A 24,615-nucleotide genomic window follows, 5' to 3' on the forward strand; every position below is an offset into this window, starting at 1 on the left:
AAAAAAAAAAAAAAAAAAAAAAAAAAAAAAGGCTGGGCAACCCCTTCCGGTCCTCTCCTGCTGTGTAAGTTTTCTGTCCTCTCAATAAATTCTGCTTTCAAAAAAAAAAATACTGAAAAAACAAAAAGAGGCCAGACGCAGTGGCTCACACCTATATTCCCAGCACTTTGGGAGGCCTAGGTGAGAGGATGAGAGAATTGCCTGAGCCCATGGGTTCGAGACCAGCCTAGGCAACTTGGCGAGACCTCATCTCTACAATAAATAAAAAAATTAGCCAGGCATGGTGTGGCGTGCCTGTAGTTCCAGCTACTTGGAAGGCTGAGGTGGGAGGATCACCTGAGCCCAGCAGATCAAGGCTGTGGTAGCTGTGAGCGTGCCACTGCCCGCCAGCCTGGGTGACAGAGTGAGATTCCAACTCAAAAAAAAAAAAAAGAAAAGAAAACTTGGGAACCATATAAATGTTAGGGCATAACTCTTGCACCCTAAGCATCTACTATAAATTTGCTTCTGCCATCTTGAGTTACGTATTAAAACTTCATCCCAAATATTTGTGTTTATAAAAATGAAATTGATAACTTTTTTTTTTGAGTTGGAGTCTCACTCTGTCACCCAGACTAGAGTGTAGTGTCCGCTCCCGGCTACCGCAGCCTCTATCTGCTGGGCTCCGGCGATCCTTCCACCTCAGCCTTCCAAGTAGCTGGAACTACAGGCGCGCGCAACCACACCCAGCTAACCTTTTTGATTCATTGTAGAGATGAGGTCTCGCCAAGTTGCCTAGGCAGGTCTCGAACCTGTGGGCTCAGGCAATCTACTCACCTCAGCCTCTCAAGTGTGGGATTGCCGGCTGAGCCACCGAGCCCGACTGAAATTGATATCTTATTCTCCAGGGATTTTTCTTGTGAAGATGGAGTGAAATAATGTATTTAAAGCACTTAGTACGGTGCTAAGCATTTGTTTTATCCATAATTTTCACCTTTTGTAGATGGTGTCGGACGGCATGACAGGCAGTAATCCTGTGTCCCCTGCCTCATCCAGTTCCCAAGCCTCTAGTGGGGCAGGCGGCATCTCCCCCCAGCACATAGCTCAAGATTCTTCTCTGGATGGACCTCCAGGCCCCCCAGATGGTGCCACAGTGCCCCTGGAGGGGCTCAGCTTACCCCAGGCTGCTGACTTGGCTAACAGGGGCCCAAAGTGGGAGAAGAGCCATGCTGAAATTGCTGAACAGGCCAAGCATGTACGTATTGGGAAGGTCTGTGAGGATTCTTGGGAGTCATCTTTTCTGAATTCCCACTTTCTATGGATATTTATTTATTTATTTTGAGTTGAGTCTCACTCAGTTGCCCAGACTGGAGTGCAGTGGCATGCTCCCAGCCACCGCAGCCTTGACCTGCTGGGCTCCGGCGATTCTTCCACCTCAGCCTCCCAAAGGCGCGGGATTACAGGCTGAGCCACTGAGCCTGGCTGGCTTTTTTTTTTTTAAGTAACCATTTTATTTTTATTTATTTGTGTTTTAAGTCAGAGTCTTGCTCTGTTGCCCAGGCTGGAGGGCAGTGGCACGCTCATGGTTACTGCAGCCTCGACCTACTGGGCTCAGGCTATCCTTTTGCATCAGCTTCCTGAGTTGCTTGGACTATAGGCATGCACTCCCACATCTGGATAATTTTTAAAAATTTACTGTAGAGACGAGGTCTTGCCAAGTTGCCCATGCTGGTCTGGAACCACTGGGCTCAGATAATCCTCTCGCCATGACCTCCGGGAGTCCTGGGATTATGTGTGAGCCACTATGCCTGGTTATTAAACTTTTCATGTATAACTTTTCAGCTTTTTTTTTTTTCTTTTTTTCCCCCTCACATCCTCTCCTCTTCCCACCTCTCAGCATTTTTTTTTTTTAATAAAAAAATACATTTTTGTGGCCAGATGTGGTGGTTCAAGCCTGTAATCCCAGCACTTTGGTAGGCTGAGGTGAGGGGATTGCCTGAGCCCATGGGTTTGAGAACAGCCCGGGCAGCTTTGTGAGATCTCATCTCTACAATAAATCAAAAAATTAGCCGGGCATGGTAGCGTGCACCCATGGTTCTGGCTACTTGGAAGGCTGAGACAGAAGGATTGCCTGAGCCCAGCCGGTCGACACTGGGGTGACCATAAGCATGTCGCTGCACTCCAGCCTGCGACAGAGTGAGACTTCAACTCAGAATAAAAATACATTTTTGCAACAATGCTGTTTCTTAAAACAGGTTGTGTAAATTGGGCTTTATGGCATATTTTTAAGCTTAATAACATTGTGCTCATACACGCTCAATAAATAGAATTCTGCAGTGGTGACCACCCCTCTTGTCTATAGTCAGGAAGGAAGCATGTGTTCCCTGCTTCTCTGGAAACTTCCCTCGAAGTAGGTTTTCCCAAGTCTTGCATGTTTTCATGGGGTGTGGAGATTGTGTGAAGTAATGGAAAGAACATGAAATTTGGTAACTGGAGTCCTCAGACCTGTTTTTGATTCCTAGTTCCTATTACTTATTAGCTGTCTGATCTTGGGCAAATCACTTAATCCCCTGATCCTTTTTCTCTCTCCTGAAGAGAGTATGATACGTACTTGTAGATGTGACATGTGAACTAAACACAAACATGAAACACTCAGCCCAGTCAGTACTCAAGTATTCAGCCTTGGCAGTGAGATGGAGTATGTGTCTGGGAACTGTTGATTGACTTAACTCTTCCTCATTAGGAGGCCGACATTGAGACTAGGATTGCTGAGCTGCGGAAGGAGGGTTTCTGGTCACTGAAGAGGCTGCCTAAGGTGCCAGAGCCTCCCCGCCCCAAAGGCCACTGGGACTATCTGTGTGAAGAAATGCAGTGGCTCTCTGCTGACTTTGCTCAGGAGCGCCGTTGGAAACGGGGAGTGGCCCGTAAGGTATGTCCTCAACTGAGTTTGCCTTCCATTTCCTTGATGGGTGGATTAGTGGGAAGGGAACTGAACAGAATGATGTAGGGGTTAAGAGGCAAACTCTGACTTCCCAGATTTCTTGGCTTTGATTATTTTCTTTGCCTTTGATTGGATGGATAGGGAGGTATGGCTTTGAATGTTTTCACCCTGGGTTTTCATTCTCACAGGTGGTGCGCATGGTGATCCGACACCACGAGGAGCAGCGGCAAAAGGAGGAACGGGCCCGGAGGGAGGAGCAGGCCAAGCTGCGCCGAATCGCTTCCACCATGGCCAAGGATGTCAGGCAGTTCTGGAGCAATGTGGAGAAGGTATATGCAGTGGGGATTGGGAATGGAAAGTGGCCTTGGCTTAGACTGGTGTATGCCATGGTAGTAGGAATTCTCAAAACTTTTCTTTGAGGGAGTGAATATTATAATTTCAAGCAACTATGATTAATAACATATTGGATGCCAGGCGCTGTGACTCACGCCTGTAATCCCAGCAATTTGGGAGGTAGAGGTAAGAGGATTGCCTGAGTCCAGGGGTTTGAGACCAACCTGGGAAACTTAATGAGACCTCGTCTCTACAGTACATAAAATAATTTGCTGGGTGTGGTGGCACGTGCCTGTGGTTTCATCTGCTTGGAAGGCTGGGGTGGAAGGATCACCTGAGCCCAGCAGGTTGAGGCTGTGGTGACCATGAGTGTGCCACCTGCACTCCAGCCTGGATGACAGAGTGAGACTCCAACTCAAAATAAAAAAACAAAACAATCAGGCACTGTGGCTCAGTTTGTAATCTCAACACTTTGGGAGGTTAAGGCAAGAGGTTTGCTTGAGCCCGGGGGGCTCTACAGTACATAAAATAATTTGCCAGGTGTGGTGGCATGCATTTGTAGTTACAGCTACTTGGAAGGCTGAGGCAGAAGGATTGTCTGAACCCAGCAGGTGGAGGCTGCAGTTGCCATGATCGTGCCACTGCACTCTAACCTGGCTGACAAGAGTGAGATTCCAACTCAAAACCATATTGTGCGTTGGACCTTTCTAGAATCATCTGCTGTGGGGAAGAAAGAATAGTAGCAAAATATAGGCCCTGTCTTTGGAGGTTTTCTTGTTGAATTTTGAGGTTTCTGTTATCCAGGCAGGAGTGTGGTGGCACTATCACGGCTCACTATAGCATTGGCTTCCTGGGCTCCAGTGATCCTTTTGCCTCAGCCTCCCAAATACCTGGGACTACATGTGTGCACCATGATGCCCAGCTGCGTTTTTGGTTTTTTTGAGGAATTTCAGGCCTAATGACAATGACAGACTTATAAATGAATAATAAGCTGAAAGTGATGCATGCTATGAAGGAAATTTAAACAAGGTGGTGTGGGAGTTCAGTGAAGAAAAGAGCTAATATAAGAGGATATTGGCTATATATATATTTATTTTATTTACTTATTTGCTTTTTTGAGTTAGTATGTTACTCTGTCACCCAGGCTGGAGTGCAGTGGTAAACTCACCACCACTGCAGCCTCAACCTGCTGGGCTCAGGCGATCCTTCTGCCTCAGCCTTCAAAGTAGCTGGAACTACAGGCACACGCCACCAAGCCCAGCTGATTTATTTTTTTAATTTATTGTAGAAATGAGGGCTCACCAAGTTGCCCAGGCTGGTCTTGAACCCATGGGCTCAGGCAGTCCACTCACCTCAGCTTCCCAGAGTACTGGGATTACAGGCTGAGCCACCAAGCCTGGCCGAGGATTGTTAAATAGGACTTTTTCACCCTTCTGGGCCATCTTTCTTTTACAGAGCATTTAGCATATGCTTTCTAAAATGTATTTGTGCCATTTACTGGCTTAAGTACCATTAAAGTTCCCATTGCCCACATACTAAGTTGTAATTGTTTCTCATGTACTATGTGGGTTTTGTCTGTATTTTCAGTTTTAAACATCCTGCCAGTTCCTTTCCTTCCCCCTTCCACTTGAAAGATACCTTTCTTTTGCACATCTCTGGTTATTTGCACATGTTCTTTCTCATATTAGGAATGCCTTCTTCTCATTTGCACTTAGGAAACACCCATTTTTCTAAATTCAGGTCTAGCTGGAAGGTGTTCACCTAAAGACTCAGCTGCTTATGAGGCTAAGGTGGGAGGATTGTTTGAGCCTAGGAATTCAAGGCCAATCTGCGGAACATAGTGAACATAGTGAGACTATTTCTCTTTTGTTTACTTGTCTGTTTATTTATTGTTTTTTTGTTTATTTTATAGAGATGGGATCTTGCTCTGTTGCCCGGGCTAGTGTTGGATTCATTCCTTGTCTTTTTTTTGTTTTTTGGGTTGGCGTCTCAACTGTTGCCCAGGCTAGAGTGCAGTGGCATACTAACAGCCACCGCAGCCTCAACCTGCTGTGCTCAGGTGATAATTCTATCTCAGCCTTCCAAGTAGCTGGAACTATAGGCACACACCATCACGCCTGGCTAATTTTTTGATTTGGTTGTAGAGATGAGGTCTCACCAATTCCAGGTTGGTTTTGAACCCGTGGGCTCAGGTAATCCTTTCACCCCAGCATCGCAAAGTGCTGGGATTATAGGCATGAGCCACTGCGCCTGGTCATTTTTAAAATTTTTTATTTTTTTTGAGTTAGAGGTCTCGCTCTTGCTCGGTCTGGAACAGTGATACAATCACAGCTTACCATCACCTCAGCCTTGCGAGTAGCTGGGACTATGGGTGCATGCCACGTGACTGGCTAATTTTTTTATTTTTTGTTGAGATGAGATCTTGCTATGTTGCCGAGGCTGATCTTCAACTCCTGGGCTCAAGCAGTCCTTTTGCCTTGGTCTCCCAAAGTGCTGGGTTTGTAGCTGTGAGCCACCACACCCAGCTGACCCCATCTCTTAAAAAAAAGATCCAGCTGCAGATTACACATCTTCCCCAGCTGCCTGAGGATAAGCTGGCTTTCCTCTTATGCTTCCTTTGTGCCACTTTTATTAAATTGTGAGCCCCTTAAGGTATTTAGCTCTTCTCTCTGACATAAAGGAGGCCTCCCTAAACTTAGGTGAAAGGATGCATAATAAATGCCAGCACTTTGGGAGGTCAAGACAAGAGGATTGCCTGAGCCCAGGAGCTCGAGACCAACCCGGGCAACATGGTGAGATCTTGTCTCTACAATAAACCAAAATGTTAAACAGGCATGGTGGTGTACCTGTAGTCCCAGCTACTTGGGAGGTTGAGACAGAAGGATTGCCTAAGCCCAGCAGGTCAAGGCTATGGTAGCTGTGATTGTCCCGTTGCACTCCAGCCTGAGTGACAGAGTGAGACCCCTGACTCAAAAAAAAAAAAAAAAAAATACATAAATAAATGGTTATCTTGGTGAGCAGTCCCTTTCACAACTGTGGCAGGTGGTGCAGTTCAAGCAACAGTCCCGGCTTGAGGAAAAGCGCAAAAAAGCCCTGGACCTGCACTTGGACTTCATTGTGGGGCAAACTGAAAAGTATTCAGATCTTCTGTCTCAGAGCCTCAACCAGCCATTAGCTTCCAGCAAAGCAGGCTCTTCACCTTGCCTTGGCTCTTCCTCAGCTGCCTCCAGTCCTCCACCCCCTGCTTCCCGCCTAGATGAGGAAGGTATGTGTTCTCTTTGGCCCTGTTACTCTTCCCCATGTACCCTTTCCAGAGCTGAAAAACCCACCCTGTGGCTTGCAGGGCCCGTGGACTTTGTGACCTTGTTCTCCTGCTATAGATGGGGACTTCCAGCCCCAAGAGGAGGAGGAAGAGGATGATGAGGAGACGATTGAGGTTGAAGAACAACAGGAAGGCAATGATGCGGAGACCCACAGGCGTGAGATTGAGCTGCTTCGTCGCGAGGGAGAACTGCCACTGGAAGAGCTGCTCCGTTCCCTTCCCCCTCAGCTGCTGGGAGGGCCTTCCAGCCCCTCTCAAACCCCCTCATCTCCTGATAGTGACACCAGAGACGGGCCTGAAGAAGGTGCTGAAGAAGCACCCTCTCAAATGTTGCAGGTATAGGCAAAAGGGGCGGAGGGAGGGTTCCTAGTGGGAGCAGAGGGAGAGGTTTAGGTTCTGGGTTCTGGGCTTTGAGGTTGGTTGTGGTTTTGGGGAGTTCTTCCTAGATAAGGACAATCAGGCTCTCACTTGGGTAAGAATCTGATTTGGGGGCAAGTTGTATCCTGTGATTGGCAATTTCTGATGCTGTGGTGGAAGAGTGGGTGCTTTTCAAATTATTCTCTGATTGAAAAAGTACTTGCTGTGGCCCTTGCCTGCCATTTCTGTGAAAGGGCTTTCACATTCCCTTACTGTCATGTAGGTTGGAAGCTGTGATGGTGGTGTCCTTGAAGTCTCTTCTGGACTTAAGTGTTCTGTTTTTCCATGTCTTAGGTGCATGAAGTTGGTGTAGAGGGCCTTCACTTTTTATATAGCACTTTCACAGGTCCTCCCCCAGGCAGTGGGGCCAGGATTTGGTAGCTGGTGCTAAGAGAATAACCCTTGATTGCATCCTTGCCCTGGAACTGTGTACCAGTGGCAGCTGTTACTCAGTGGGACAGACACCATTCTGTGACATCTTGTTCAACTTGTGCTTTTCTCCTACCATGCTAACCATAAGCCCTACCCCTTTTTATTTTTTGCTATATAGGTAAAGCCACCATCTTCCTCTGTCACACAGCGTAACAAACAGCCTTGGCATCCAGATGAAGATGATGAAGAGTTTACTGCTAATGAGGATGAAGGTCAGGCCTGTTCTTTTTGTTCTGTTGCCCTTTCCCCCTTTAGTTGTCTGTACTTAACTTTTCAGGACTCTTCCATTTGACTGTGTCTTGTGCCTCTTCCTTTATTAATCCTTCTCCATTTTCTTTCTTAGCGGAGGATGAAGAGGACACCATAGCAGCTGAAGAACAGTTGGAAGGAGAGGTGGATCATGCTGTGGAGCTGAGCGAGTTGGCACGAGAAGGTGGTATTTTACTGAACATCCACTTGGTATTTCCCCTGCGCAGAGTACCAGGGATAGAAAAATGAATAGAACACTTTTTATGTTGTTTTTTGAGTCAGTGTTTTACTCTGTAAACCAGGTTGGAGTGTAGTGGCATGATCACAGCTCACTGCAGCCTTGAACTCCTGGGCTCAAGGGATCCTCCCTTCTCAGCCTCCCAAGTAGTTAGAATTACAGGCATGCATAACTATGCCATACTAATTTTTTTGACTTTTAAAAATTATTATTGGCCGGGCTTGGTGGCACAGCCTGTAATCCCAGCACTTTGGGAGGCGAAGGCGAGTGGATTGCCTGAGCCCGCGGAATCGAGACCCACCTGGGCAACTTGGGGAGATCTCGTCTTTACAATAAATCAAAAAAATTAGCCGAGTGTGATAGCGCACTTCTGTGGTTCAGCTACTTAGAAGGCTGAAGCAGAAGGATTAATGGAGCCCAGTAGGTTGAGGCTGTGGTGGCCAATAGCATGCCCCTGCACTCCAATCTGGGTGATAGTGAGACTCCAACTCAAAAAAAAAAAATTGTTATGTAGAGACAAGTTCTTACTACATTGCCTAGATTGATCTTGAACTGGGCTCAAGCAGTCCTCCCTTCTTGGACTCCCAAAGTGCTGGGATTTCAGGTGTCAAACACTGTGCCTGGCCAGTAGGACACTTTTTTGTCCACCCTGGAGGAATTTCAGACCTAATGACGATGACAGACTTATAAATGAATAATTAATAAGGAGAAAGTGGTGAGTGCTGTGAAGGAAATTTAAACAAGGTGATGTGGGATATTTATTTACTTATTTTTTTTTAAGTTGATGTGTCACTCTGTCGCCCAGGCTGGAGTGCAGTGGTAAGCTCACCATCACTGCAGCCTCAACCTGCTGGGCTCAGGCGATCCTTCTGCCTCAGCCTTCCAAGTAGTTGGAACTGCAAGTGTGTACCATCACACCTCGCTAATTTTTTGATTTATTGTAGAGAAGATCTCGCCAAGTTACCTAGGCTGATCTGGAACCCCTGGGCTGAGGCAGTCCTCTTGCCTCCGCCTCCCAAAATGCTGGGGTTACAGGCATGAGCCACCACATCTGGCTTTTATTTATTGTAGAGTTGAGGTCTTGCCAAGTTTCCTGAGCTGATCTTGAACCCGCAGGCTCAGGCAGTCCACGCGCCTTGGCCTCCCAAAGTGCTTGGGTTACCTGCTGAGCCACCGAGCCCAGCCACTTTCCATGATTCTAACCCAGGTTTTAGGGATTAGCTTTGGTAGCTGGTGCTAAAAGTAACCTCTTTTGCCTCCCCTCAGAGCTGAGTCTAGCAGTGTCTAGAGACACCTAGGCAAAATAAACTGGTCCCACTCAAATCTCCTCCCCTCACCTCAAAGCAACCAAAAGCTTACCTTTTATTTCTCTTTCAGGTGAACTATCTATGGAGGAGCTATTACAACAGTATGCAGGAGCCTATGCGTCTGATGCCTCTGGCCCAGGCTCTGGGAGCAGTGAAGAGGAAGAGGAAGAGGAAGATGAGGATGTTGATGCTAACAGCTCTGACTGTGAACCAGAGGGGGACATAGAAGCTGAAGAGGCTCCTCAAGAGGATAGTAGCAGTCAGTCAGGTGAATTGTGTGGTCATGAGGCAGGATTTGGGATGGGCAGACATTAGAGGAACAGGTATAGTGAGCACTAATCCTTGGTCTTGTACTTCAGACTCTGCTGAGGACCAGAGTGAGGAAGTGGAAGATGAACATTCAGAGGAGGAAGAAACAAGTGGTGGCAGTTCAACTTCAGAGGAATCTGAGTCTGATGAGTCTGAGGATGCCCGATCTCAAAGCCAAGCAGAAGAGGAGGAGGAGGAAGATGATGATTTTGGAGTGGAGTACTTACTAGCTCGGGATGAAGAACAGAGTGAGGCAGATGGTGGCAGTGGGCCTCCCACGCCAGGACCTACCACTACTTTAGGCCCTAAGAAAGAAATTACTGACATTGCTGCAGCAGCTGAAAGTCTCCAGCCCAAGGGTTACACTTTGGCCACTACCCAGGTATCCCCAGACCCCATACTCTGCTCCATTCTCATATCTTGACTTTCCTGTTTCCAGGTGACATATGCCTTAGTTCTGCTATGATACCTTTTTCTCCTCCCTGCTAGGTGAAGACACCCATCCCCTTGCTTCTGCGGGGCCAGCTCCGGGAGTACCAACACATTGGGTTGGACTGGCTAGTTACTATGTATGAGAAGAAGCTTAATGGCATTCTTGCTGATGAGATGGGGCTTGGCAAGACCATCCAGACCATCTCCCTGCTTGCCCACTTGGCTTGTGAGAAAGGTAACTAGGCAGAATTCTTTCTCTTGGCCAACTTTTTGGGGAACTTGTTTAATGGTGACTCTGTCTGCAGGAAGATGGAATACTTGCTCTCCTGGTGCTGCCTTAGTAGCGTCATTGACTCTGGTTAGTAACTATATAGACAATACATCATAGGTGCTAAGATTCTTAGGAAGTATCATTAGAAGGACAGAGGGTAGTCAGGGTTATACCTGAGAATCAGACTCACAAAATTTACATTTCCTTACTGTCTCTCATCTTTTTACCTGAACAGGTAACTGGGGTCCCCATTTAATCATTGTTCCCACCAGCGTGATGTTGAACTGGGAGATGGAGTTGAAACGTTGGTGCCCAAGCTTTAAAATCCTCACTTACTATGGAGCCCAGAAAGAGAGGAAGCTCAAGCGGCAGGTTTGATCTTCCATATGGTCACTTTCCCCACATTGATACCTTCTTTATTTTTAAGCCCTCCTCTCAGATGTGTTCTTTTCCCTCCTCTTTCTGTTACTCCATTGTTCTGCTTCATTTCTATTTTCTTCCAACCTGATTTTTGTCCCTTGAGGATCCTAGCATGTCTTCTCTTTGCTTTCTTTTCTTATTCCACTATTTACTCCCTTCTCTCTTTGATCCCCTAGGGCTGGACTAAGCCCAATGCCTTCCATGTGTGTATCACGTCTTACAAGCTTGTGCTGCAGGACCACCAGGCCTTCCGCCGCAAGAACTGGCGCTATCTCATTCTGGATGAGGCTCAGAACATCAAGAACTTCAAGTCACAGCGTTGGCAGTCACTGCTCAACTTCAACAGGTATAGATGAAGATAGAGATTTGTGGGATAGTTGGCCCATTGACCCAAATGGTGGGTTGCCCGGGTTGAGTATATTAGAATGTTCAGAAGCTTGGGACCTTTTGACCATCCCCCCTCTGATTCCCTCTGTCTATTTGCAGCCAGAGGCGCCTGCTCCTGACAGGAACTCCCTTGCAGAATAGCCTCATGGAGCTGTGGTCCTTGATGCACTTTTTGATGCCCCATGTCTTCCAGTCTCATCGCGAGTTCAAGGAGTGGTTCTCTAACCCTCTAACTGGCATGATTGAGGGCAGCCAAGAGTATAATGAAGGTCTAGTCAAACGCCTCCACAAGGTAGAGTCTGTAATAGTTTGTTTGTCAGGGGTGTTGGAAATGGCAAGAAACTAAGGGCAATATCCAGAATTGAGTGCTAGGTTCAATTCACCCATTTGTCAAGGTGCAGTGTTCTAGTGAGTAACCCATTGCCCAGTGAGTGACCTAATTTAGGCATCATTCTACGTGTTTTTGTCCCTTTTTTTTTTTTTTTTTTGAGTCATTCTCATTCTGTTGCCCAGGCTGGAGTGCAATTGTGCGCTCACGGCTACTGCAGCCTCTACCTGTTGGGCTCAGGCGATCCTTCCGCCTCAGCCTTCCAAGTAGCTGGAACTACAGGTGTACACCACCATGCCCAGCTAATTTTTTGATTTATTGTAGGTCTTGCTATGTTGCTCAGGTTGGTCTCGAACTCCTGAGCTCAGACAGTCCTCTTGCCTCTGCCTCGCAGAGTGCTGGGATTACAGGTGTGAGCCACTGCACCCGGCGGATTTTTTTAAATCTTGTACACATTCAATCACTCCTTGAAGTATAGTTTGAGTCATCTATCTTGTCTCGTTGGTCTGCCCTTGATGCTTTGTTATATCACTTCATACGTTGTGGTATCATTATTTTTGCATCTGTCTCTTTCAGCTGTCTGTAAATTCCTTGAGAAAAGGATTTGCAGTTGATTCATTTGTATGGGGGGATTTGAGGGGGGGAGTTGGTATCTGGCATGGTATGTTACATGGCTTCATGAGTATCTTTTGATGGGCTAAGCCAGCTCTCTCAACTGGTCATCAGGTCAAGACTCAGCTAGAGGGGCTAGGCTAGGGTTCAGTGTCTGTGTTCTTCTGTCAGCATTCTGCTTATTTGCTTTTAGGTTTTGCGGCCTTTTTTACTGCGCCGAGTTAAGGTGGATGTTGAGAAGCAGATGCCCAAAAAGTATGAGCATGTTATCCGCTGCCGGCTCTCCAAGCGTCAACGCTGTCTCTATGATGACTTCATGGCACAGACCACGTAAGGAAGGACCGAGGGTGGGTCCTGGGACTCTAGAGTGCAGATGACTGTCAGGATGTCCCATTTATTTTTTTCTCTTTCCCCAGAACTAAGGAGACACTAGCCACGGGCCATTTTATGAGTGTCATCAATATTTTGATGCAGCTGCGAAAAGTTTGCAATCATCCAAATCTGTTTGATCCTCGACCTGTTACCTCCCCCTTCATCACCCCAGGCATCTGCTTCAGCACCGCCTCTTTGGTGCTAAGGGCCACGGATGTCCATCCCCTTCAGGTAAGTAGTTGCCGCCAAGGTTATTGACTCTTACTTTCAATCCTGTACCTCTTCTCTTTAGGCTAGTCTGATCTTTTGCATCCTTAGTACTTCCTTCAGTACTATTCCTCTGTTTCAGCCCTTTAATGCTATTCCCTTAAGTTTCATGGTTTTCTAACCATGTGACTTTTGGCAAGTTAATACATTTTTTTTTTTTTTTTTTTTTGGAGTTAGAGTCTCACTCTGTCACCCAGACTGGAGAGCAGTGGCCGCTCCCAGCCACCACAGCCTCGACCTGCTGGGCTCCGGCAATCCTTCTGCCTCAGCCTTCCAAGTAACTGGAACTACAGGCGTGCGCTACTACACCTGGCTGATTTTTTGATTTATTGTAGAGATGAGGTCTCGCCAAGTTACCCAGGCGGGTCTCGAACCTGTGGGCTCAGGCAATCCACTCACCTCAGCCTCCCAAAGCATGGGATTACAGGCTGAGCCACCAAGTCCGGCTGGCAAGTTGATTATTAAGCTTTGACTCTAGGTTTCCTTTCCCTTCAAAACAGGAATTACAGAGCCTGTTCTCAGTATGTTTGAGAATTAATATTATTGTATGTGCTTGATACCTATACCTGGCATATGTATAGATACTTTGTAAATATTGCTTTGTTTTCCTACCCCTCTTTTTTTTTCTTTTTTGAGTGAGAGTCTCACTCTGTCACCCAGACTGGAGTGCAGTGGCACAACCACAGTCTTGACCTCCTGGACTTAGGTGATCCTTCTCCTCAACCTCCCGAGTAGCTGGGACTATAGATACGTACCACCATGTTTGGTTAATATTTTGATTTATTGTAGAGACGAGTTCTTGCCATGTTGCCCAGGCTGGTCTATCTCCTGGACTCAGGCAGTCCTCTCACCTTGACCTCCCAAAGTGCTGGGATTACAGGTGTGACTGGCTACTCCTGTTTTGACCAGTTCCCTCCCCCACCTAGTTTTTAATTGTAACAAAACTGTTTTAATTTTTTTTTTAAGTAGGATTTGGCTGGGCATGGTGGCTCATGCCTGTAATCCGAGCACTTTGGGAGGCAAAGGCGAGAGGATTGCCTAGTCCAGGGATTTGAGACCAGCCTGGGCAACATGGTGAGACCTCGTCTGTACAATAAATCAAAAAATTAGCCGGGCGTGGTGGTGTGTGCCTGTAGTTCCAGTTACTGGGAAGGTGAGGCAGAAGGACAGCCTGAACCCAGCAGATCAAGTCTGTGGTGGCCGTGAGCCTGCCGCTGCACTCCAGCCTGGGCAACAGAATGAGACTCCGATTTAAAAAAAAAAAGGATTTATTGAGAAGGCAGAAAAGCTCTCACAGTGGGAGGGGACCCGAGGGGGTCCATGCCCTGTTTTAACCAGTTTTTTTTTTTTGAGTCAGAGTCTCTTTTTGTTGCACAGGCTGGAGTGCAGTAGCATGCTCATAGCCTCTGCAACCTCCATCTTCTGGGCTCTGCCCCACAGGCTCAGGCAATTCACTTCATCCTCTCAGAGTGCTGGGATTATAGGCGTGAGCCACTGTGCCTGCCTTGTTTTAACCTTTTTTTTTTTTTGAGTTGGAGTCTCACTCTGTCGCCCAGACTGGAGGGCAGTTGCATGCTCCCGGCCACCACAGCCTCGACCTGCTGGGCTCTGGTGATCCTTCCGCCTCAGCCTTCTAAGTAGCTGGAGCTACAGGCACGCGCTACCACGCCCGGCTAATTTTTTTGATTTATTGTAGAGATGAGGTCTTGCCAAGTTGCCCAGGCGGGTCTCGAACTCGCGGACTCAGGCAGTTCACTCACCTCGGCCTCCCAAAGTGCAGGATTACAGACTGAGCCACTGAGCCCAACTGTTTTAACCATTTTTAAGTGTATAGTTCAGTGCCATTGAGTACATTTACGTTGTTGTAGAACTATTACCCCAGTCTGTCTCCAGAACTTTTTCATCTTCCCAAAGTGAGTCTCATTCTTCAGAAAGATAAAACAGAGGGTGAATGGTAGTGGGAAAGTACAAGCCTGACTCAAGGGGAGATGCCTGGTGCCTCCCACTCACTCCCAAAGGCATTTTTAATGGACAATGGCAGAACTGGCCTGAGTGCCTCCAGTCAATCAGAAAGATGCCTGACATTTCCTGCTGTATCTTCAAGGTTCATCTATATTGTAGCAAGCATCAGAATTTCCTTACTTTTGGAGACTGAATAATATTCCATTATATATGTAATGTATACAGGGGTCTCAGGCTTACAGTGGTTCAACTTAATGTCTTTGAACTTTACTGTGAGTTTATCAGGATGTAATCCCATCATAAATTGAGGAGCATCGGAGTTTATGGTTCAAATTATGATTTTTTTAAACTTTATAGCAGGCTTATTGGGGCATTAAATGCATTTTCCACTTATGATGAGTTATTGGGATATAACTTTGTAAGTTGAGGAGCGTCTGCACTACATTTTATTATCTGTTCATCTGTCAGTGGATGCATAGGTTGTTTCCACCTTTTGGTTATTGTGAACAATGCTGCCGTGAACATTAGTGTGCAATTATTGTAAAGTTGCTAACTTTGACATCATGCTTTGTGTTTTTTCTTGTGGCAGCGGGTAGACATGGGTCGGTTTGACCTCATTGGTCTGGAGGGTCGTGTCTCTCGATATGAGGCGGACACATTTTTGCCCCGGCACCGCCTCTCCCGCCGGGTACTGCTAGAGGTGGCTACTGCTCCTGACCCTCCACCCCGGCCTAAGCCAGTCAAGATGAAGGTCAACAGGTACAAGGACTGAGAAATCGGGGATGTGTTTCTAGAAAAAGTGCTTGTAGCTGGCTGGAGGGGATTGGGGTGGAAAGAGTTGGAGGTTAGTCTCCTGTGTTTATATGGGATGGGTGTAAATACTGTAGCGAGATTGAGAGAGAGGATAACTAGAAGAAGGTATTGAGATGGGCTTCTGTGTTTGTCACTGATCTTTTTTTCTCTTTCTCTCTCTTGGGTACTTTCTGGTTATCTCAAATTTCTTTTCCTCTTTTTTCTTTGGGTCTCTTTCCTTTCTCTTCTGGTTTTTATGATCTTTGTCATTCTGCTTCACTGTCTCCTTCCTTCCTTTTCTACTCTTTACTCTCTTTTTCTTTCTGCCCACCCCTTTGATTTTTTCCTTATAGGATGCTGCAGCCAGTACCCAAGCAAGAAGGCCGGACAGTGGTGGTGGTGAACAGCCCACGGACACCTCTGGGCCCTATCCCACTCCGACCCACTCCAGGCCCTGAGCTCTCAGCCCAGCCTATCCCTGGTCCAAGTCCCCCAGTGCTGCCAGCACCACTGATGGTGTCAGCCTCGCCTGCTGGTCCCCCACTTATTCCTGCATCCCGGCCTCCGGGCCCTGTTCTCTTGCCACCACTGCAGTCAAACAGTGGTCCTCTCCCCCAGGGTGAGTTGAATGGTGCCAAGGATGATGGGTGATGCTTCAGAAAGGTGGTTCGGAGAAGTAGTAGTGAAATTAGAGTTTGCAAAGCTGGGTCGGGGACAAAGGTGTGGTGTTTGATGAGCTGGGAGTGTGGAGGCTTATGGGACCAGGCTAAGGCTTTAGTCATAGTGTATCTGACAGGTATTTGCTTTGTGTCTGCAGTATTACCATCGTCTCTGGGGGTCTTAAGTGGGACCTCCCGGCCTCCCACGCCAACTCTATCTCTGAAGCCAACACCACCTGCTCCAGTTCGCCTAAGCCCAGCCCCACCTCCAGGCTCTTCTAACCTATTGAAGCCCCTGACAGTGCCACCAGGCTACACCTTTCCTCCTGCTGCTGCCACCACTTCTACCACCACAGCAACTGCTACCACCACGGCGGTGCCAGCTCCAACTCCTGCACCACAGCGCCTCATTCTGTCTCCCGATATGCAGGCTCGCCTGCCCTGTAAGTTCCTAGACTCTCTGGTGAGGAACCTGAGATGGGAGGAAGGTTTATATGCCAGGGAACTGGAGGGAAACAAAAGCTCAGGAACATGAGAATATAAAATTTTACACAGCTAACCTGTAATCCTAGCACTTTGGGAGGGCAAGGTGAGAGGTTTGCCTGAACTCAGGGTTTCAAGACCAGTGTGGGCAACTTGGTGAGACCTCGTCTCTACAATAAATGAAAAAAGTAAGCCGGGTGTGGTAGTGCATGCCTATAGTTACAGTTACTTGGAAGGCTGAGGCGGAAGAATCACTTGAGCCCAGCAGGTTGAGGCTGCAGTGACGGTGAGCTTGCCACTGCACTCCAGCCTGGATGACAGAGTGAGACTGACTTTAAAAAAAAAAAGATTGCTAAGCAAGCAAGTGAGATTAGCAGGAATAACACACAAGAGCCCAAAGGCTGTATGTAGATGGAGGCTGAATTTGTTGGAACATGGTAAATTGTGGGGAAAGCCTTGAAGGAACTGGACACTTTGGGGAAGAGACATGTGCTTTATGGGCTCTGAAGTGGCATTGAACAAGGTGAGCTCTGTGTACAATAAGGCCTTCTCTGTTTGTAGCAGGTGAAGTGGTCAGCATCGGGCAGTTAGCCTCACTGGCACAACGTCCAGTGGCTAATGCAGGGGGAAGCAAACCTCTCACCTTCCAAATCCAGGGCAACAAGCTGACTTTGACTGGTGCCCAGGTGCGCCAGCTTGCTGTGGGGCAGCCCCGCCCGCTGCAAAGTAGGTAAAACCCACCCCCTGTCCTGCCTTTTTCCTCCTCTTCCTTGTCTCTTTGTTTTTGTGGCTCATTTTAGATGTCAGCCTTTATGTTTCTTTCACTAGCTTTTGGTGGGTGGGGCCAAAGGGAATGGTTGAAAGGTTCTTTTGATAACAGTAGGAAAGAGGTCATTCTAGAGAAGTTATTCCCTTTCTGTTCTTTTCCTTTCCTCTTGCCTTGCCTCTGCCCTCCTCCGGCTGATAGCTGCTTCTCTCTCTCTTTCTCTCTTCCCTTAACCCAGGGAATGTAGTGCACCTCGTGTCCGCAGGGGGGCAGCACCACCTCATCAGCCAGCCTGCCCATGTGGCCCTCATCCAGGCCGTGGCCCCGACCCCTGGCCCTACCCCTGTCTCTGTGCTGCCTTCTTCGACCCCCAGCACCACCCCTGCCCCCACTGGCCTCAACCTTCCGCTTGCTGCTAACCAGGGTGAGGCTCCTGGCCTTCCTACTTACATAGCCCTTGTTGGCCTTGGTCCTTCCAGGCATGCCTTGGGCTACTGTCTGTCCAGCCTTAAGTGTTGTTTTCCCTTGCCAATATCTCCAATATCTGTCTGCTATCTCCTGCCCCTGAACTTCTTCCATCCTTTGGGTCTCTTGTCTTTTTCTACCTTCTTCTCAATGTAGCTTCCTCTTGCAGTGCCACCAACCATGGTGAATAATACAGGCGTGGTGAAGATTGTAGTGAGACAAGCCCCTCGGGATGGACTGACTCCTGTTCCTCCATTGGCCCCAGCACCCCGGCCTCCAAGCTCTGGGCTTCCAGCTGTGTTGACTCCACGCCCCACGTTAACTCCTGGCCGACTACCCACACCTACTCTGGGTACTGCCCGTGCCTCCATACCTTCCTCCACTCTAGTGAGGCCTCTTCTCAAGCTGGTCCACAGTCCTTCACCTGAAGTCAGTGGTGAGTCCAGGTGGCTGAGGGCCAAAAATTTTTGCCAGGATTGGAGATGAAATGGGGTGGCCTGAAAGTTTCTTAATCACATATCCCTTCATTGTCAGCATACTTCCTTGAATTGCAGTGGGCCCTGGAACTGGATTGCCCAAGCCCTGACCTGATTCCAAGATATATTTATTAGAATCCTGGAGGGGGCCAGGCTCGGTGGCTCAGCCTTTAATCCTTGGGAGGCCGAGGCGAGTGGATTGCTTAAGCCCGCAGGTTCAAGACCAGCCCGGGCAACTTGGCAAGACCTCGTCTCTACAATAAATCAAAAATTAGCCGAGCTTGGTAGCGCACACCTGTAGTTCCAGCTATTTGGAAGGCTAAGGTAGAAGGATCACTGGAGCCCAGCAGGTTGATGCTGGGATGGCCGTGAGTGTGCCACGGCACTCCAGGCTGGGTGACGGAGTGAGACTCCAACTCAAGGAAAAAAAAAAAGATTCTGGAGGGAAAGAAAATGTCAAGTTGTCAGATTCCTTGGGTTTTCTATCTCATGTTGAATGCTTTCTGGGTAAAGCTTAGGGGTAAGGGAACTAGTGGGACATAGTCGTAGTAGTAGTAGTAGAAGGAGCAGAAAAACAATTCTGGGGCTAACTCATTCTCTCTCTCCACAGCTTCAACACCTGGAGCTGCTCCCTTGACCATCTCTTCTCCTCTCCATGTGCCATCCTCACTCCCTGGGCCAGCCTCTTCTCCAATGCCAATTCCCAACTCCTCTCCCCTTGGTAGTTCTGTGTCTTCTACAGTATCAGTTCCAGTGTCGTCATCACTCCCCATCTCTGTCCCCACTACACTTCCTGTCCCAGCTTCAGTTCCAGTCACCATCCCCATCTCGGCCTCCTTGCCTGTTTCGGCTTCAGGCCCAACTCTGTTGACCAGTGTGACTCCACCACTGGCACCCGTTGTCTCAGCAGCTCCTGGACCTCCTGCTTTGGCACCAGCTGTGGCTTCCTCATCAGCATCAGCCTTGACTTTAGGTTTGGCCACGGCTCCATCCCTGTCCTCATCTCAGACACCCAGTCACCCTCTGTTGTTGGCTCCCACCTCTTCACATGTTCCAGGGTTGAATTCATCTGTAGCCCCAGCATGCTCACCTGTCCTGGTACCAGCTTCAGCTTTGGCCAATCCATTTCCGGCAGTGCCAAATCCAGCTCCACCTCAGGCTTCCCTTCTGGCTCCAGCACCTTCTGCATCTCAGGCTCTAGCCACCTCTCTGGCTCCTATGGTGGCTCCACAGACAGCAATTCTGGCTCCTTCTCCAGCTCCTTCTCTGGCTCCTCTTCCAGTCCTGGCACCATCGCCAGGTCCTGCTCCTGTCATGGCTCCATCGCAGACTCCAGTTCCAGTTATGGCTTCATCATCTACTCCAGGAACTCCTTTAGCCTCAGCTTCTTCACTGGTGGCAGCTCCAACTCCTGTGTTGGCTCCATCATCAACTCAAACTATGGTACCAGCTCCAGTTCCGTCACCTCTCCCGAGCCCAGCTTCTACACAGACACTGACCCTAGCCCCAGCTTTAGCACCCCCTCTTGGCGGCTCATCTCCATCTCAGACACTGTCTTTGGGAACAGGGAGCCCCCAGGGACCCTTTCCAACTCAGACATTGTCATTGACTCCAGCATCCTCCCTGGTACCAACTCCATCCCAGACACTGTCTTTGGCACCAGGACCACCGCTGGTTCCAACTCAGACGCTGTCTCTGGCTCCAGCTTCTCCAATGGGCCCATCCCCAGCTCACACGCTGACTTTGGCTCCAGTGTCATCATCTGCTTCACTCCTGGCACCAGCTTCGGTGCAGACACTGACCTTGAGCCCTGCCCCTGTTCCGGTGCCTACCTTGGGCCCGGCTACAGCTCAGACCTTGGCGCTGGCCCCAGCTTCGACACAGTCCCCAGCTTCCCAGGCATCTTCCCTTGTGGTTTCGGCATCTGGCGCCACTTCCTTGCCTGTCACCATGGTATCCCGGCTGCCTGTTTCCAAGGATGAGCCTGAGACACTGACATTGCGCTCTGGTCCCCCCAGCCCTCCCTCCACTGCTACCTCGTTCAGTGGCCCCCGGCCTCGACGCCAGCCCCCCCCACCACCTCGTTCCCCTTTCTATCTGGTAAGTTTTACTTCATCAAAGGAGAGGGTATGGGAAGTTGAGTTTCTTTGGAGTGCTGGTAGAGTGGATGGAATGGAAGTAATGTCACTTTTAACTTGGCAAATTACAAAGCCTAGTATTATGGACCAAGTACTTTGACATTTGGACAAGTCCCTTCTTTTCCTTGGGTTTGTACCATTATTTATAAAATGTGAATAATCAGTGTTTGCCTTTCTCAGTGGGATCATTGAAGACCAAACTTGCTTTTACAAGTATTAATCACTGATTGTTCAATACTTTTTTTGTTACCAAGGGTTTCTAGTTCTTGACTATTGGTGTGTTTGCATGTAATTGCCTCATTTTATACTTGGGGAAACTAGCCCACTAAATGATGTTCTAAAGATCACACTTTTTTTTTTTCTTTTGAGTTGGCGTTTCACTATGTCTCCTAGGATGGAGTGCAATGGCATGCTCACGGCCACCCCAGCATTGGCCTCCTGGGCTCTGGCAATCCTTCTACCTCAACCTTCCAAGTAGCCGGAACTACATGCACACGCTACCATGCCTGGCTAATTTTGTACTGTTTTTCTTTTTTTTTGAGTTGGAGTCTCAACTCTGTTGCCCGGTGACCGGGAGCGGCCACTGCAGCCTCGACCTGCTGGGCTCCGGCGATCCTTCCGCCTCAGCCTTCCAAGTAGCCGGAACTACATGCATGCGCTACCACACCCGGGTGATTTTTTGATTTATTGTAGAGATGAGGTCTCACTGCCCAGGCGGGTCTCGAACCCGCAGGCTCAGGCAATCCACTCACCTTGGCCTCCCAAGGCGTGGGATTACAGGCTGAGCCACTGAACCTGGCTAATTTTTTACTTCTTATAGAGACAAGATCTCGCCAAGTAGCCTGGGCTGGTCTTGAACCTGTGGGCTCTGGTAGCCCACTCACCTCAGCCTCCCAAAGTTCTGGGATTACAGGCTGAGTCACCAAGCCTGGCCAAGGTCACACAATTTTTGGGAACACATATATATGCTGACTCCATTGCTTTCTCCTTTTAACACAAGAGGCGGTCCTCAGAGGACAACTTCTCAGTTGCTAAAACTGTCAACATCAAGTATTTTAACTTCTGAGGGGTAGATGATGCTAGGGAATACCTCTAAAAATCACGAGTCTCTGACAGTCATTTTTTTTTTTTTTTTAAGTCAGAGTCTCACTCTGTCACCCAGGTTGGAGTGCAGTGGCATGCTCATGGCCACCGCAACCTTGACCTGCTGGGCTCAGGCGATCCTTCTGCCTTGCCTTCCAAGTAGCTGGAACCATAGACGCGTGTGGGTAATATTTGACTTATTGTAGAGATGAGGTCTTGCCAAGTTGTCCAGGTTAGTCTCGAACCTCCGGGCTCAGGCAATCCTCTGACCTCAGTCTCCCACAGTGCTGGGATTATATAGACGTGAGCCATCGCACCCAGCCCTTCTCCAGTTTTTTACCTTCATGTTGATAAATGGGCAGTAAAAGAACCTCTGTTCTCTGTCCCTTCATGTGCTTTCTGGTAGCCATTTTTCCTATATTGTGTGTATGAGGGAAGACCCAAAAAAACCCAAAATTATTTTTTGGAGGGTGGGCCCCTTGTAGTACAGACTTCACCTGCTAGGTAAGTGTTTGAGGAATCCACTGGCATCAGTGCATCAGCTAGTGATGTGAGAGGATGCATTTGGCTTCAGTGATTTTTTTTTTTTTTTTGGAGAGTCTTTTCAACATGTTTGCCCATTTCATGATGGGTGATTTATGAGTTCACTGCCCACACCGCACTGAGTGTGCCCCAGTTTTTGACTAAAAACTGCATAACCCCCATGCTCCACCCTCCTTATTTACCTGCTCTTGTCTCAAGTGACTTTTTTTTTGTTGCCCTACATTAAATGTCCTCAAAGGGAAACATTTTGCCAGTGTAGACTAGGTAAAACAAAAAACAGTAGATGCACTAAAAAGCATCCAAATTGATGAGTTCAAAAACTGTTTTGAATTAATGAGAAGAAAGGTACAGTTAATCCCTCCAGGTCCTCTGTCTTTTTCCTTATTATCAGAGCTGCTGCTTACTCTTTGCTTCAGCCATTGTCCCCCACCCTCCAACTAGTGTCATTGACTCTGCCTTTGGTCTTTTCCTGATGCTGCCGGATTGGTCCTGGCTTGATGGAAATAGAGGGAAGAGAACCTGTATCTTAACTAAAGAGTGGCAACCCACGATCTGTACTGAATTTTGATTGCTCTGCAAGTAGATAATAGTTTATTGCTACATTTTTTTAAAGCAGTTTGAGAGAGAAATTCCGTATCATACAGTTAATCCGCTGCCTTTTTTTTTTTTTTTTTTTTGAGTTGGAGTCTCACTCTGTCACCCAGACTGGAGTACAGTGGCCGCTCCCGGCCACTGCAGCCTCGACCTGCTGGGCTCCGGCGATCCTTCCGCCTCAGCCTTCCAAGTAGCCAGAACTACAGGGGCGCGCTACCACGCCCAGCTCATTTTTGATTTATTGTAGAGATGAGGTCTCGCCAAGTTGCCCAGGCGGGTCTCGAACCATTCACGTCAGCCTCCCAAAGGCGCTGGATTACAGGCTGAGCCACGGAGCCTGGCTCTTTTTTTTTTTTTTTTTGAGTTGGAGTCTCACTCTGTCGCCCAGGCTGGAGTGCAGTGGCATACTCACCGCCACCCCAGCATCGACCTACTGGGCTCCGGCGATCCTTCCCGCCTCAGCCTTCCAAGTAGCTGGAACTACAAACGTGCTGCCACACTCAGCTAACTTTTTATTTTATTGTAGAGACGAGGTCTCGCCAAGTTGCCCAGGCTGGTCTCGAACCTGTAGGCTCAGGCAATCTACTCACCTCGGCCTCCCAAAGTGCTGGGATTACAGGCTGAGCCACCGAGCCTGGCCCAGTTAACCCATTTAAAGTATACACTTTAATAGCTTTTTAGTACAGTTATACAGTTGTGCAGTCACCACCACAATCAATTTTAGAACCTTTCCATGGCCCCCAAAAGAAACCTGGTACCTGTTATCTATCATCCTTTAATCCCTCCATTCCTCCTGACCTTGATGACCAACGATCTATTTTTTTGTCTCTCTAGATTTGTCTGTAGAGTCATTTATTGTATGGTCCTTTGTCACTGACTTTTTTTACTTAGTGTATGTTTTTTCGGATTCATTGTATCACAGCACATATCAGTACTTTATTTTTGTGTTGAGTAATATTGTATGGCTATACCACATTTTATGTATCTATCAGTTGTTGGAGACATTTGGATTAATTCTGCTTTTTGGCTATTATGATTAATCCTGCTATGAACATTTTTTTTTTTTTTTTGAGTTGGAGTCTCACTCTGTCGCCCAGACTGGAGTGCAGTGGCCGCTCCCGGCCACCGCAGCCTCGACCTGCTGGGCTCCAGCAATCCTTCCGCTTCAGCCTTCCAAGTAACTGGAACTACAGGCGCGCACTACCACGCCCGGCTTATTTTTTGATTTATTGTAGAGATGAGGTCTCGCCAAGTTGCCCAGGCGGGTCTCAAACCCATGGGCTCAGGCAATCCACTCACCTTGGCCTCCCAAAGTGCTGGGATTACAGGCTGAGCCACCGAGCCCGGCCTGCTATGCACATTTCACATGCAGGTTTTTGTGTGGGCATGTTTTCAGTTTCTCTTGTATCTACACTGAGGAGAATTGCTGGGTCATATGGTAACTATGTTTTAACTGGAGAACTGCCAGACTTTTCCAAAGTGGCTTCACCATTTGACATTCCCACCAGTAATCTGTGAGGGTTCCTGTTTGTAAACATTTTCACCAAGATTTCTTATTTGTCTTCTTTTAAAATAATATATATTTTTTGTGGAGACTGTGCCCAGGCTGGTATCCAACTCCTGGGCTCAAGTGATCCTCCTGCCTTGGCCTTCTAAAGTGCTAGGATTATGGGTGTGAGCCATCGTGTCCAGCTTATGTCTTTATTATAGCCAGCCTACTTTGTGAAGTGCTGCTTCATTATGGTTTTGATTTGCAGTTCCCTTTTAGCTAATGTTGAACATTTAAAAATTTTGGTTGTTGGCCATTTGTGTATCTTTTAAGAAATATCTTTTGTTCATATCCTTTGCCCTTTTTGTTTGTTTTGTCTTTGAGTTGGGTTCTCACTGCTGCCCCGGCTGGAGTGCAGTGGCATGCTCACAGCTATCACAACCTAAACCTACTGGGCTCAGGAGATGCTTCCACCTTAGCCTTCCAAATAGCTGGAACCACATGCAAGCATCACCACTCCTGGCTAATTTTTTTTTTTTTTTTTTTTTT

General features: G+C 47.9%; 1 protein-coding gene across 1 annotated transcript in view; it reads left to right on the forward strand.

Moving 5' to 3' along the window:
• The window catches only part of LOC103264375 (transmembrane protein 265), a 46,990-nt gene that overhangs the window by 5,690 nt on the left and 16,685 nt on the right, over nt 1-24,615 (forward strand). The window contains exons 4-25 of the mRNA XM_021714435.1: nt 983-1,234; nt 2,723-2,908; nt 3,109-3,249; nt 6,296-6,518; nt 6,634-6,911; nt 7,543-7,636; nt 7,768-7,857; nt 9,289-9,486; nt 9,578-9,909; nt 10,017-10,194; nt 10,466-10,602; nt 10,827-10,996; nt 11,137-11,329; nt 12,171-12,307; nt 12,394-12,580; nt 15,168-15,337; nt 15,724-15,989; nt 16,188-16,472; nt 17,074-17,238; nt 17,517-17,702; nt 17,913-18,179; nt 18,830-20,319. Coding sequence (XP_021570110.1) covers nt 983-1,234; nt 2,723-2,908; nt 3,109-3,249; nt 6,296-6,518; nt 6,634-6,911; nt 7,543-7,636; nt 7,768-7,857; nt 9,289-9,486; nt 9,578-9,909; nt 10,017-10,194; nt 10,466-10,602; nt 10,827-10,996; nt 11,137-11,329; nt 12,171-12,307; nt 12,394-12,580; nt 15,168-15,337; nt 15,724-15,989; nt 16,188-16,472; nt 17,074-17,238; nt 17,517-17,702; nt 17,913-18,179; nt 18,830-20,319 — 5,625 coding nt within the window. The remainder of the gene's footprint in view (nt 1-982; nt 1,235-2,722; nt 2,909-3,108; nt 3,250-6,295; nt 6,519-6,633; nt 6,912-7,542; nt 7,637-7,767; nt 7,858-9,288; nt 9,487-9,577; nt 9,910-10,016; nt 10,195-10,465; nt 10,603-10,826; nt 10,997-11,136; nt 11,330-12,170; nt 12,308-12,393; nt 12,581-15,167; nt 15,338-15,723; nt 15,990-16,187; nt 16,473-17,073; nt 17,239-17,516; nt 17,703-17,912; nt 18,180-18,829; nt 20,320-24,615) is intronic.

Source organism: Carlito syrichta, unplaced genomic scaffold (genome assembly GCF_000164805.1).
Source record: "Carlito syrichta isolate Samal-C Ts95f unplaced genomic scaffold, Tarsius_syrichta-2.0.1 Scaffold305649, whole genome shotgun sequence".
In the NCBI taxonomy this organism is placed as follows: Eukaryota; Metazoa; Chordata; class Mammalia; order Primates; family Tarsiidae; genus Carlito; species Carlito syrichta.